The 15,900-nt window shown below is 40.5% G+C and overlaps 1 protein-coding gene across 8 annotated transcripts in view; it reads right to left on the bottom strand.

Moving 5' to 3' along the window:
* LOC106566616 (serine/threonine-protein kinase WNK2) overlaps positions 1–15,900 on the bottom strand; it is an 86,922-nt gene that overhangs the window by 40,385 nt on the left and 30,637 nt on the right. For all 8 annotated transcript variants that reach the window (XM_014134798.3, XM_014134807.3, XM_014134804.3 and 5 more), the window contains 3 exons: positions 12,864–13,036; positions 12,311–12,531; positions 12,023–12,180 (listed from right to left, as the gene is read on the bottom strand). In XM_014134798.3, the coding sequence (XP_013990273.2) occupies positions 12,023–12,180; positions 12,311–12,531; positions 12,864–13,036 (552 nt within the window). The remainder of the gene's footprint in view (positions 1–12,022; positions 12,181–12,310; positions 12,532–12,863; positions 13,037–15,900) is intronic.

Raw genomic sequence — 15,900 nt, forward strand, 5'->3', positions numbered from 1 at the left:
ATCAGGCCTAACACTGTTGTGTCGTCAGCAAACTTAATGCTGTTGGAGTCGTGCTTGGCCACGCAGTCATGGGATAAACAGGGAGTACTGGAGGGGATTAAGCATGCACCCCTGACGGGCACCAGTGTTGAGGATCAGCGTGGTGGATGTGTTGTTACCTACCCTTACCGCCTGAAGGCGGCCCGTAAGAAAGTCCAGAATCCAGTTGCAGAGGGAGGTGTTTAGTCCCAGGGTCCTTAGCTTATTGATGAGCTTTGCGGGCACTATGGTGTTGAACGCTGAGCTGTAGTCACTCTCACATAGGTGTTCCTTTTGTCCAGGTGGGAAAGGGCAGTGTGGACTGCGATTGAATCATCTGTGGATCTGTTGGGGCGGGATGCGAATTGGAGTGGGTCTAGGGTTTCTGGCATGATGGTGTTGATGTGAGCCATGACCAGCCTACCAAAGTATGAGGGAGTGCGCACAAACGTTGGCCTATGCGTTTTGATTTTTAATACATTCTAAAACATACATGATGCGATTAATTATGGTTTGAAAAAAGTTGCATGAAAGGCCGGAGCTCTGCTTTGTTTCTTGTGCAGGCTGTACACACAGTCTCTCGTTCACAATTTGACAAGCACTTGATAATGCGTCAAATTTCCCGGCAGCATCCCCTTTGTGTGGCCTAACACCCCTAAAACAAATCCATGCCTTTTGTGGCTGTTGTGCCCTTGTGCTGCATATAATAATTTGAATTCCCTTCTACCTGCGTGTTTTGAAGCACCTCTCACTCACGTGATCAGGTCTTTGTCACAGGCTACAAGTGAAGAACACACCGGGGACGCAACTGCGCGCATCCATTCCGAGGAACATATTGAAGATATTGGAAGAACTGTCCACATTTACTTTGTCAGCCAACAAGATGAGTAGGCCTAATGAACAACAAAAGCACTAGCCTGTGTCATTCTACTATCCTCCATTGTACAAAAGTTGACTTATTCTATACTGTGCGAGAAATAAATATTCCAAACATAGTCTGGGACAGTTGTGGGATGCGATAGATCCCACATTAATACAGCCACTAGCATCAAAAATTTTTTGATGCAATGAGGCTGATGCAACAGATCAGAATGTTCAGCTTACAATGTTGATGAACTATTAGGCTATTTCTTCACATTATAAGCACAGCAATGCACACACACACGGCAGTAGGCTATAAGCGCAAATGTTCCATTAGCGGGAAAACACCATTATCAAGACAAGCAATGTGCTTAATATTAGGACATTTGAGATAAATAATAGGAATAGTCTATAGAAAGCTGATGGGATCCTCCTCTTTTTAATAGAAGCCATCACTAATTTCTCACGCAATTGCATAGCCTATAGAAATGTTGCGCAACATGAGCTCTCATGAAGTGTTTGATTAGAATTTCTATTACATTGATGTCAGCGTGATTAGAGGGACAATAGAGTGCTGAGTACCAGGCAGTCAGCATGTTTGTTAGGCTACTAATGACCATCAGCAGCATCAGAGCTTGGAGAAGCCCAATTACAAAAACTAAACGGTTACGTGGAATTTGACTGCCTTCATGACTCACTACCGCTGGTGTGGCGGTAATACGGTCACCAGAACAGCCCTGGGCAGTGCCACATGGCACGTCATAACCATCTTAACTCCCTAGTATGACAAGCTTACTGGACAGTAATTCAAGTATCAAAACCCATGGGGCTCTAGTAACATAACCCCTTCCTTGGAAAGACATTGCATTTCCTTACATTCAACGGGGAATTTCCATTGAGGAATAGTGTACCATGAAAGCCATGATAAATACAGTTGCTATCATCAAACCATCCTCTTTCGTAATAACCCAATCGACTGGGCTTACTGAGTTTAATCTAAAGCTAATTTTCTCATGGTCACGTTTGTGTGAGCTACAGACTTATGGGTTGTACAATTGGATGTTTATTTCTTCTGCATCTGTAGAAAGCAACCATTAGTCTTATTAAAAATGGGTGCTGAGCTAAAGCGGTGTTTGTGAGAAAAGGGCGGATCCCAAAGGGGGTCTTTTTACAAAACACATGTTAAATCCAAAATGGTTCGCGCTATTCATTTTTAATTACGTTTTTGCTTTAAACTTGACAATAAATCTCATTAATTTTTGTCAAATTGTTTTGCGTTTTACTTGTAGCCTTGGTTGTCCTGAAAATAATAATGGTAAAACACTTAATTGTGAGGCTAAATATAAAAAGGGCTGGACATGCAGATAAAGTCAAATAAATGAAAAGCCAATTTTTGCTGGGGTTTGGGACTGATAGGGTTAACCTGTTAGGGCTAGGGGGCAGCATTTGCACGTCTGGATAAAAAAAATGTACCCGATTTAATCTGGTTACTAATCCTACCCAGTAACTAGAATATGCATATACTTATTATATATGGATAGAAAACACTAAAGTTTCTAAAACTGTTTGAATGGCGTCTGTGAGTATAACAGAACTCATTTGGCAGGCAAAACCCTGAGACATTTTCTGACAGGAAGTGGATACCTGATGTGTTGTATTGACTTTAAACCTATCCCATTGAAAAACACAGGGGCTGAGGAATATTTTGGCACTTCCTATTGCTTCCACTAGATGTCACCAGCCTTTACAAAGTGTTTTGAGTCTTCTGGAGGGAGATCTGACCGAACAAGAGCCATGGAACGATGATGTCCCATTAGACACCTGGCGCGCGAGTTCATGTTGGGTACCCTCGTTCCAATACGTTATAAAAGAGTATGCATTCGTCCACCTTGAATATTATTCATGTTCTGGTTAAAAAAAGGCCCTAATGATTTATGCTATACAACGTTTGACATGTTTGAACGAACGGAAATATATTTTTTCCCCTCGTTCATGACGAGAAGTCCGGCTGGCTTAGATCATGTGCTAACAACACGGAGATTTTTGGACATAAATGAGCTTTTTTGAACAAAACTACATTCGTTATGGACCTGTGATACCTGGAAGTGACATCTGATGAAGAGAATCAAAGGTAATGGATTATTTACATAGTATTTTCGATTTTAGATCTCCCCAACATGACGTCTAGTCTGTATCGCAACGCGTATTTTTCTGGGCACAGTGCTCAGATTATTGCAAAGTGTGATTTCCCAGTAAGGTTATTTTTAAATCTGGCAAGTTGATTGCGTTCAAGAGATGTAAATCTATAATTCTTTAAATGACAATATAATATTTTACCAATGTTTTCTAATTTTAATTATTTAATTTGTGACGCTGACTTGACTGCCGGTTATTGGAGGGAAACGATTTCCTCAACATCAATGCCATAGTAAAACGCTGTTTTTGGATATAAATATGAACTTGATAGAACTAAAAATGCATGCATTGTCTAACATAATGTCCTAGGAGTGTCATCTGATGGAGATTGTAAAAGGTTAGTGCATCATTTTAGCTGGTTTTATGGTTTTGGTGACCCTGTCTTTGACTTGACAAAACATTACACACAACTCTTGTAAATGTACTGTCCTAACATACTCTAAATTTATGCTTTCGCCGTAAAACCTTTTTGAAATCGTAAAACGTGGTTAGATTAAGGAGATGTTTATCTTTCAAATGGTGTAAAATAGTTGTATTTTTGAAAAATTTGAATTTTGACATTTATTTGGATTCAAATTTGCCGCTCTTGAAATGCACCTGCTGTTGATGGAGTGCACCACGGGTGGCACGCTAGCGTCCCACCTAGCCCATAGAGGTTAAAAGACATGCTCTGGATCTTTGGCGACTACAAAGTATTTTTTTTAACCTCCTGCGTTGGACTGGGTGTGTCGATGTGTAGTTCATACATGCAAGATCTATGATCAGCATTACCGTCGGACCTCAATTATCATAAGGTGAATCCACCAATTTGTAAGTCGCTCTGGATAAGAGCGTCTGCCAAATGACTTAAATGTAATTAGCCACGAAATCCCTAGTTTGAAATAAACTTTTTCTGGATGCTGTGCTGCGCCATTTTCCCCCACGTGGGCCAGTCCCCTCGCAAATAGAGTTCTAGCCAATGAGCTTCACCCTTCACCATTTGAGTGACAGCTAGCCAGATGCACACACACACATCAGAGCGAGAGGATTGACATGGTGCACAAATCTGCACGTGACGTAGTATGCAATTCTCGGGGACAACTTTTAGATTGTGAGCATTACTTTCAGAACTACTGGCTAAAAAGTATACAAAAAGGTACAAGAGAATCGCTAATATAGAGAGGTCATTCAAAAAAAGGTAAAGCACTAGTTAGAAAATGAAAACCTAACTATTTTATGACCTTGTGATGCTCCATATTCTTATTATTTACTCATCTGTCAAAATGTTGGGTGTCATGTCTCGATAGCAATTTTCAAGTCTCGCCATAGTACTTCAAGCAGATTTAAGTCAAAACTGTAACTTGGCCACTTAGGAACATTTACTGTCTTTTTGGTAAGCAACTCCGGTGTAGATTTGGCCTTGTGTTGTAGCTTATTGTCCTGCTGAAAGGTGAATTCCTCTCCCAGTATCTGGTGTAAAGCAGACAGAAGCAGGTTTTGCTCCAGGATTTTGCCTTTGCTTAGCCTTATCCTGTTTTTGTATCCTGAAAAACTCCCCAGTATTTGCAGATGTCAAGCATAGCCATTCTATGATACAGCCACCACCATGCTTGAAAATAAGGAGGCAGTTACTCAGTGATGTGTTGTGTTGGATTTTCCCCAAACATAGGGCTTTGCATTTAGGCCAAAGAAATTGTATTCCTTTTCCAAGTAATTTTTTCAGTATTACCTTAGTGCCTTGATGCATACAAAATGCATGTTTTGGAATATGTTTTTTGTGTGTATATTTAGGTTATTTTCACACTGTCATTTAGGCCATTATTGTGGAGTCACTACAATGTTGATCTATCCTCAGTTCTCTTCCATCACAGCCATTGAACTCTGTAGCCATTTTTTTATTTTATTTAAAAAAAAATCTACTCCGTTCAGAAGGACGACTATCTTTGAGGTGTCTGGGTGATTTAATACATAATAGCATATTATAATAGCACCGCATATTTATTAACTAGACAATGCTTAAATAGATATTCAATGTTTGGTTTGTATTAGTACCCAATCACTGCCCTATTGTATGAGGCTTTTTTTGTACCACTAAAATTACAAAAACACAATAAAAACTGATGAGCATGCTTTGTAATATTTCTAAAACAAATGCATTACTAGTAAGTGATATCGTTTGATTTCATTTTTTGTGACAGAGTCAATTAACCAAAATATCAGATGACAAAAAGGGCAGGAGGTTACAGTGGTAATGCGAATCAAGTCATATTTGTGCCTGTGAGATTGAATCTGACCAGTGTTGCCATGTTCACAACTTTCCAGGCAAATTGGGCTACGTTGAAAACGATGTCGCGGGTGAAAATGTATTGGTCGTGGGTTGCGGGTTTTTGGGCCATTTCTAATTTGCTTAAAGAAAATGGTATGTGTTTTATGCATGTTCAGTTTTAGGGTCTTGGGGGCCACATGAGTTTGAAATGCAAGTTAGGGAACTCCCTCGCATGGTTCTTTTTAAATGGGGAAAAGTCCTCAATGAAACTGGCATTAAATGTGGCGCATGATACATTTGCCTCTGTTGGCCATCAAGCCTATTAATCGATATGCCATTATAGGCTACCATTTGATACAATAAATGTTGAAATGACAATATCACTGGAGTCATTGCAAATCAATGTGCCACTTGTGTAGCCTACTGGAGGTGGCAAACCAATTTAATAAATAGCCTATAACTTCAGTTTATTGTTCTTGTAGCCTTATGTTATTATGCATTTTTTTAATTGAATATCCGAAACATACTTGCAGTGAAGCCGCTCAACAACTACATCATACCAGTCATCCAACAGACTCCCATTCAGAGTGACACACAGAAGCATCCAGGTTCAACGCCCTGCTCAAGGGCATGTTGACAGATCTCCCACCAGGCCAAAAAGCGTGAACCCGAACCCTCCAATATTGTACACTTACCATAATTAGGTTTTAGTCCAGAGAGTACAGGAAAGTTATCTAGATCATCATTTACATTTACGTCATTTAGGAGACGCTCTTATCCAGAGCGACGTAAATGTAAATGATGATCTAGATAACTTTCCTGTACTCTCTGGACAGGAAAGTTACAAACTTACAAATCATCAATAAGACATTGCAGGGATCTAGCTTGCGGACTTAATATAAAACTTGAGTCATCGGCATACATGGACACCTTTGTTTTTAAGCCTTGGATTTCTAATCCTCAAATGTTGTTATTGGATCTGATTTTAATAGCTAGCATTTCGATGACCATAACAAATAGATATGGTGACAGCGGACACCCTTGTTTAACTCCTCTTGACAATTCAAAACTCTAAGTAGCCGTTATTTACTATTTTACACCTGGGGTTGCTATACATGATTTTTACCCAATTTATAAGAGAATTACTGAAATTGAAAAAAAATGCAGGTATTTATAAATAAAATCCAGTCTTACTTTATTCAAATGCCTTTTCAAAATCCGCTATAAAATACCAAGCCTGGCTTAGATGTTTCATGATGTTCTATTATTTCTAGTAGTTGTCGTATATTATCTCCAATGTATCATCCATGTAAAAAAAAAGTGATCAGGATGAAAAATACTGGTAAAACCCTTTAAGTTCTGAGTGCTATGCATTTCGCTAGTATTTTTGCATCACAACATTGAAGTGTAAGGGGCCTCCAGTTTTTTTTTTTATATAAAGACCCAGTCTATTTGCCATCTTGTTTTAATAATAGAAAAATAAGACCTTCCTGCTAAGTACCTGACAGACTACCATTTCTATAGGAGTAGTTAAAACAAGCTAACAATGGAGCTTTTTACCAGGTATTTGTCATCCTGATCTGACAGTTTTTTTTTACATGGATGATACATTGGAGATAATATACGACAACTACTAGAACATCATGAAACATCTAGGGTTTTTCCAGACTGAAAGGATTTAATAGCCTCAAAGTGCTTCCTCTGTAATTTGGCCTTCGCACTGATCTTTAATTTGTTAAATTTTCCATTTTGTATATTATTTGGAAAAAATTCCTTAACAGTCTTCATTCAGTGGGAGAGGATGATACAGAAAAGAGAACATCTGCCTAAAATAATTAGCTTCCTCTTTTAAAATATAATTCGGAAAATCATAGATGACTCGTCTTCAGTAACGAGTTTCTGCAAATTATTTTGTTAGCGTTCCTGTATTGGAAATTCAGGAAGAATTTTGTGCATTTTCCTCCATATTCCATCCAGTTTGCTTTATTTTTGTAATAGATTACATCAGATCGTTCTTGAATAAGTTCAAGTTTGTTTTTCCTCCAACTTATTTTGTATCTCTGTAGTATCGTCTTCATTGCTATCTACCTGTACTATTAGTTCATGGATTTCCCTTGTTAGTCTTGTCTCTTTAGCCAGAAACTGCTTTTTTATTGTTGATGAATATTGAATGACCTCTGAAGGTACATTTAAAAAGGTATCCCAAACAATAAGGGGATTTGCTGAACCTATATTATACTGGACAAATTCAATTATAAAATTATTTTGTCTTAGTTAAAAATAAGTTGTCCTCCAGTAAATGTGGATTAAATTTCCAATATCCCTGTCCACGTGGGAAAATCTAAGAGTTATGTGAATAGCAATTAGATGATGATCCGATCGCATTCTGTCTCCTATTAAAACTTGAATCTTTGATGCAAGAGAGATAATCAAGCTAGTCGTCTTGACTACTTGTCTAAGTCTCCATGTATATCTCACTAGGTCTGGGTTTTTTTAGTCTCCAAATTTCCACTATTTCTAATGTGTCCATAATATTTGTGATTTCCTTAAGGGCATGGTGATGATAGTTTGTAGAGCGATTACCTTTACGGTCCATTGAGGTACTTAACACTGTTATAGTCTCCTACCATAATGACATGATCATTTGTTGCCTGTAAATTCAATAAATTGGTATGTTTTAGAAGTAGTATGGATCATCTTCATCATCATGTAAGTCGCTCTGGATAAGAGCGTCTGCTAAATGAGAAATGTAAATGTAAATGTAAATCTTAATTTGGACCATATAGATTGAGCCAAATCTTTCATCCACTCATATTCAAAAGGGTCCACCTTCCTTGTGAATCATCCCTGACTATTTGCACTTTCAGATCGAAATTTGTGTTAATTAATCACACCTTTTGAGTTCCTTTGTCCACGACAGAAAATTTCACCACCCCATTCCTTTTCCCACGCAAATTCATCTAAGGATGTAGAGTGAGTTTCCTGTAAACAGTATTTGTTATATTCCTTTTCTGGTCTTTTTTAATAATCTGCTAAACCGTAACAATTATAACTGGCTATACTTATTTCACCCCTTACCATAGCTAGATACTATTCTCAGTCTAAATTGACCATAATTAGTGCTTGTAAAGATACTGCCATCAGATGTATTATGACAGTCAAAATTAGAGCTTTCAAATTGTCTGATATTTAGAATTCAAGAAATAGGTTCTAGCAATATTTGTTTTATTCCCTTGCCTGTGAGCCAATGCCACAGATGTTAGAAAATTGAGACAAGATTGAGTAAATCTGAGTAGGCTCGTGTGTATGTGATTTAGTGAGTGTGTGCACGATGTCTGCATAAGAGTAGGACTACAATGTGTGATGTCCAAATAAATAACTCTGCCAATTTGCATGGTTGAGTGTGTGTGTAATATGTAGTGCATATTGCCTTAATATTCATGAAAATTGTAATCCATATCATATCACCGTCATAGTTGCATTATAATTAGCTTTAACATCATTGAAAAACACATCCCAGCATTTCCATAGCAATTGACATTTCACATGATCATGAAAGAGACCTTGCATTACTCTAGAGATGTCTTCACTACAGTACAAATGTATTCCGTACAATGTTATTATTCCCCAATGCCCCTATTCTGATATCTTCCCCTTGCTTGTTGTAAACATATCAACATACATAAAGATAGAAAAACAAACACATTAAATAAAACATTTCAACAATAGAGAGGGAAAGAGGAGTGAAAGAAGAGAGCGGGATCAGGTGTGTATGTATATAAGTCCGTATGTGTAAGCGAGCATGTAATTGGGAACGTGTGTTCATATCGACTTCATAGTGTTCAGATATTTTTACAGTTCCCACACTTTGTTTCGTAACCTGAAGTCCCTGTAGAATTTAGTACAGCCATGGTGTTATGGAGCTGTCTCGGAATAAGCTGTCCATCTATAAAGAGAGTTTGTCCACAATGAGAAAGGCACGTTTATCCTTCTCCCTTTGCCTTTGTACCGGATACAGTCTCTTACGACGTTCATTTATCTCCCTTGGAAATTGGTCATCGAGACCGAATTTGGTCCCTTTAAGCTCCCTTCCCCTGCTTTTGATCAGCTCCTTTTGTTGGTAGTGTTCAAATTTTGCGATGATTGGTCGGGGACCCTTAGGCTTGGAACTCAGAGCGACAAGACCATGTAATCATTGGAAAGCCACCTTGTTTACAGTCTCTATAGGAAGTTAAGGCGGATTGCATGAATTCTCTGATCATGCCCTCTGGATTATTGGATGCGTCCTCAGGAATCCCAAAAAGAAAAGAAAAAAAAAAAGTCAGGCATGCTACGACTTTGTATGTCTAGTAGCGACTCCATCACCCTGTTTTCCCTGAGTAGACAATCCATGTTGGAATTGTGGATGTTTACCTTGGCTGCGAGTGCCTTGTTTTCCTTGGAGCGTGAGAATATCACTCTAGCTAAACTCCCCCTCAGCCCTGCTACCTCCTCACACAACTTTTTCAGTGTTGCATGGATTCCAGCCAGAGCACTAGCCTCTATTTCAACGGTAAGTAAATCGTCCGTGTCTGTAGATTAATCTTTTTCTTCCTCGGGTTAAAGTTCTGTGAGGTAATCTGATCTTTCCATGATGGAGTATGTTGTTCCTCCAAAGCGTAAAGCTGTTGGTACTCGTCAATTTCCCTCAGGATCTCCTTAGTATCCAGGTTGGCTCTTTACTGCAACCAGTTGTTTTGCGAAAAGATAACAATGAGTCTTTCCCACAACGACGACAGGTGTTTAGTACAGCCAGCTAGCACTCGCGGAATCCATGCAAAAAAAGGGAACACAAACTTGCAGTCCCAGCCGAGTGTAGACCGTACAAACAACAAACCGAGTGTAGACAGTACAACATTCTGTTGCACGCTTGGATGACGTATCTGATATGTTTAGATAATTAAATTCTAAGTCAAAGCTCTATCGCAATTGCCGATCAGTTGTTAGAACGCATTAGATTAACAATCTGACTGTTATTGTCAATTTATTTAATTTTAAAAAATTGCCTAAACACTGACTGTTGTTGACAAGCACATTCAGTATATACAAACACCACATAAGGCTGCTGAGGGGAGGACGGCTCATATGAATGGCTGGAACGGCACAAATGGAATGGCATCAAACACCTGGAAGCCATGTGTTTGATACCATTCCAATAATTCCGCTCCAGACATTACCATGAGCCTGTTCTCCCCAATTAAGGTGCCACAGACCTCCTTGATATACACATCATTAATTCACTATTTTAAATTATGACACCATCCTCAGTATCCTATTCCAGCAGGCCATTGGAAACAACCACTTACCTCAAAATCGCCTCGCTATTCATGTTGAATAAATGAATCGGTTTGAACTAAGCAAGCTGCTAAATCGTTCAGTTTACATCTTGTCTAGGCTAATGTAGACTATCTGAAATTAGATGTAGGCCTGTCAAGGGATATAGGCTGCCTGTCTTTATCTGAGCAAACCATGGCAAAGTTGAATTACAATCATAAACCCAGATTTTACTCTAGCCTATGCCTATTTAAATGACAAGTCAATCTAGCAAATGGGCCATTTATAACGGGTTGTAGTCTTAACATCTGGCACATAATAGAATAATTGGCATATAATAGCCTAACAGTTTGTTCATCCAAGTGTTTCTTGCTCAGAGATTGAGATCTGCTGTCCAACTTTAATCAAACTCTCCTGTCTGCTTTATATATAGTTAAAGCCGTGGTATATCAAACCTCTAATGTCGTTACAAGTTCCTACGCTATTCCTTGATTGTCTCGATAACGTTATGAAAAAGGTTATTGTATAAATATGGCAACTTTTGGGGAAAATAAAATTGGGCTAGTTTTCAGGCCTTTTGGGCAGGTTGAGTAGTCATTAGACTCAATTTTAGCAGGACCTGGCAACCCTGAGTCTGACTAGTAGTAGAAGCGTTGTCTTCTCTTCCCTAGCAGTAGAAACTAAAACATAGAAAAACAAACTAGCTTTTGAACAAATGTAAATTAGGCTTACCTGTGCACAGCTCTTCTAAAAAATAATCTTTCACCCAGCTCTTTCACCCAGCCCAGCCAGGCAGTGTTGCTATATAGGATTCTTAGTTTTGACTTTGTGCGATGAATTTACCAGCTATGAACCCCCCCCCCCAAAAAAAGACAGAAATACTTTGAAACAGCTACTGTAGCATAAATGTGATCATAATTGACTATTTTTATTCACAAATGCGAGTGAAATATGGCTGGTGAAATAGACATCTTGCCTGCCAATGACAAAATCTACCCGCATTTGGCAGGTGGCCGGTGTTCATTTTAGGCCCTGATGTCAACTTCTATTATTTCACTCAGAGTGAGTCCATGTAACTTGTGTTTTGTTAAACCACATTTAACTGAACTAAATTAGGCTTGCCTAAACAAAGACACTTGTTTAACAACAATAATTAAGTTATTTATTTTTACAAATAAAAAAAATATTCCACTAACATTAAAAGGTATTGTGTATATTGTTGACAAACCATGAAAATGAAAACCAAGGGATCTGAATAATTTTGCAAGGCATTGTATGTGTCTGCCATTCATAGTAGTCACAGAGCCACAATTTGTGTGTCTACCCTAGTTGTGAGAGTGTTACCTCTAGACAAGCTGAATTGGTGTACATGTTAAAATGTGGACTCACGCTGGTGACTTTGCGATAGATCTGTGCAGCGTTCTGGCACTCAGAGTAGGGGTACTCCGAGGTGGCCATCTCCAGCATACACATCCCAAAGGCATAGACGTCCACTGCCTCGTCATAGTGCTCCTCATACATCTCTGGGGCCATGAACTCTGGGGTGCCTGGGAGGATAGGGGTCAAAGGTTAGAAAAGAGGATACTATTAGAATCTGGAGGCTGTTGTCCATTTGAGAAAGAATAATAAACGACAAGACACCATGTGTTACTGGTGCAGTCTGGTTGGATCTCCTACCTATGACACTTTTGGCGAAGGAGGCCCTCTTGAGTGTGGCCAGGCCCAGGTCTCCTATCTTTACAGAGCCAGTGGGGCCCGTGATGAAGATGTTGTCACACTTCAGGTCCCTGTGGATGATAGGAGGGTCCCGGGTGTGGAGGAAGTGGAGGCCCTTTAGGATCTGTCTACACCAGCTCCTTAAGACCTTGGGTTTCATCACCTTGAAACGCTTCAGATACCTACAGGAGGGAAGGACATCAGTATCACCATCCATACATTCTACAGTCTTAGGATTGATAATTGACTCAAAAAAATGTAACTTGGGCCAACTTGGTGCAACTATTAATGTGCATATCACCCCTTGCCTCTTTTTGCAGTACTAGGGATAAAAACGAACTTAGTCATCTTATCAATGATAAATAATACTCCAGCACACATGTTGACTGGTTTGTTGGGGGAATGCATTAGAAAAAATATTTGTGTTGCGTTTATGAATAGATGCAGCCCAGTTATAGCCTGTTCCGTTGACCATCATCTCTCCCATCTCCAGCAGGTCTGACAGCACACTCACGTTTTGAGGGTGCCGGAGGTCATGAGCTCCGTCACCAGGACAATGCACTTCTTCCCTTTGAGGGGTGACTCCCAAAAGTCATAGAAGCGGACGATGTTGGGGTGCTGCAGCCCCTTCAGCATCTCGGCCTCCTCCTTAAACCGCTGACGCTCCACTTTGGTCAGCTTACGGTCCTGAGGGAGGGGAAGGAAGGGGACAGAGGTCAAATCCAGGCATGTGGCCAGGAAATCAAATAAAATGAGGGAAAATATGCCTGGTTGAACCTTGGTAATTTCCAATGTTCTTCATAATCAAATGTTGCAACACTCTATACAAACTGTGGACAGAGATCATGTGAAATGAAGAGGTAATTAACATCAGAGCATTTCCAGAGGGACCTATAAGCAGGATGGGAGAGTGGGCCTACAGTACGTGCAGGAAGCGCTTCCCTTGCGCTCCGTCTGTTTGTCCGTCTGGTATTAGTGTGTGTCTGAGCGCCATATTCAGCTCACTAATTGAAACAAATGTTTGACCGAGCTGGTCACCACAGGGCAATGACGACTTTGGGCAGTGAGGACCAGTACGGGAAAGTGAAAAATAAAGTTAATTACAATTATATATTTTACGGGGACTGAAGCTGAGTTAAGGCTGCCAGGCTTGCTAGGACAGACCAGATACAACTTCAATTAGCACTACATTTTAGTCATTTAACAGACGCTCTTATCCAGAGCGACTTAGTCATTTCATTTCATGCATTTTTTAGTTTTTGTACTGGCCCCCCTTGGGAATCGAACCCACAACTCTGGCGTTGCACACACCATGCTGGCGTTGTAAACACCATGCTCTACCAACTGAGCCACAGGGAAGGCCTGAGGTGTGTCACACTAAGGTGTGAAGCAAGACGTTGAGAGGCCTTTGGGCCCAACAAGTGGTAGGAGTCTCACAGCCTGCCCCACCCAAATCCAGAGGCCTTTGAAGTCCCCTTGTGCTGTTCAGAGACCATTCACTGGCATTTTCTACAAGAAATCTGCCTCCAGAAATAAAAGCTTCTCCCAAGTGGGTGTGACACCTACTCCCGTTGCCTACTGCTTGGATTCCACCTGGCGATCTGTTCACCGTCTACACTGGCCTGTCTCCGTCTGGTACAGGTACCCTCTCTCCTGAGCTTTCGCTCGCCTCCAGCGCACACACACACACACACACACACACACACACACACACACACACACACACACACACACACACACACACACACACACACACACACACACACACACACACACACACACACACACACACACACTTGGGGTGAGTGACTCTGAACTTACAATGGCTAGCCCAAAGTCTTTATATACAATGACAACATTTTTTGCATTTTGCCATTCGCCTCGCGACTCCTGAGTGCTTTGTTGACTATGTTTCCCCAACCGTGGAACAGACTCTTTGTTCCCACACTTGGGACTGACTATTGGTTACACACTTTTGGCCTCCTATCCTAACCACTTCTCACCAGCTTTGTATTCATGTTACCTGATGAAATTGTTGTACAATATGATCTTGTCATCTAATGCACATTCAAAATGTCATAAAATCAACATGGCAGATCTCTCCCTGTCCTCTGCCGTACCCTGATTGTATTACTACTGATAATATCTGGAAATGTGCATGTACACCCTGGCCCATCTACTGTTGCTAGCCCCAATTCTGACTTGTGCGCCGATATCTGTTTCAATGATGCTCTCGTAAAAGCCTGGGCTTTCTGCACGTTAACACGAGAAGCTTATTACCTAAAATGGATCAATTGAAAGTGTGGGTTCACAGCTCCAATCCAGATGTGTTGGTCATTACTGAGACGTGGTTAAGGAAGAGTGTTTTGAATACTGATGTTAACCTTTCTGAACATGCCTTCCTTCATGAACTGGCCTCTAAAATTGTATAGAAACAGCGTGATCCCCCCCTGCCGAAGACTCCTGGACCTTCTCGTTTGATATTTTCAGTGGTATTGTTAACGAACACGCCCCAATAAAGATAATTATAATTAAACAGGTTCAGCCCCTGGTTCGACCGTGATCTTGCAGAGTTACTAGACCTCAAGAATTGCATTTGGCAAAAGGCTCGACACACGCATACTCAGGCTGACTGGCTCTCGTTCAGGCAAATGAGGAATCAGTGCACTCAGGCTATCCAGAAGGCCAAAGTTAGTTATTTTAAGGAGCAATTCCCTCTGTGGGTCTAACCCCAAAAAGTTCAGGAAAACAGTTAAAGGCCTATAAACCCTATACCTCACAGCTGCCCATGTCCCATAATGTTGATGTGGTTGTTACTGACAAGAAGCAAATGGCTGAGCTTTTTAAATCACCACTTCATAAAGTCAGGATTCCTATTTGACTCAGCCATGCCTCCTTGCCCGTCCAAATTTCATCATCTCCCACCTCTTCTAATGAGACTAGCCCCGACACCTCTCCCTCTTTTTCCCCTGCCCAGCTACAAAGCTTCTCCCTGCAGGCGGTCACTGAGTCAGAGGTGCTAAAGGAGCTCCTTAAACTTGACCCCCCAAAAAACATCTGGATCAGATGGTTTAGACCCTTTCTTCTTTAAGGTTGCTGCCCCATTTTAAACGGTCTCTCCCCTGGAGAGTATCCTATTGCTTGAAAGGAAGCCACGGTGCATCCTTTATTTAAAATCAAGCTGATCCTAACTGTTAGGCCTATTTCTATTTTGCCCTGTTTATCAAGTGTTGGAAAAACTTGGCTTTCTTGATGTCTATAGTATTCTCTCTGGTATGCAATCTGGTTTCTGTGTCAGTGCAACCTTAAAAAAAGGTCCTCAATGATGTCACCATTGCCCTTGATACCAAGCAATGTTGTGCTGCTATTTTTATTGATTTGGCCAAAGCTTTTGATATAGTAGAAAATTCCATTCTTGTGGGCCAGCTAAGGAGTATCGGTGTCTGAGGGGTCTTTGGCCTGGTTTGCTAACTACCGCTCACAAAGAGTGCAGTGTATACAGTCAGAACATCTGCTGTCTCAGCCACTGCCTGTCACCAAGGGAGTACCCC

The sequence above is a fragment of the Salmo salar genome, chromosome 13 (assembly GCF_965601325.2).
Source record: "Salmo salar chromosome 13, fSalSal1, whole genome shotgun sequence".
Taxonomy (NCBI): domain Eukaryota; kingdom Metazoa; phylum Chordata; class Actinopteri; order Salmoniformes; family Salmonidae; genus Salmo; species Salmo salar.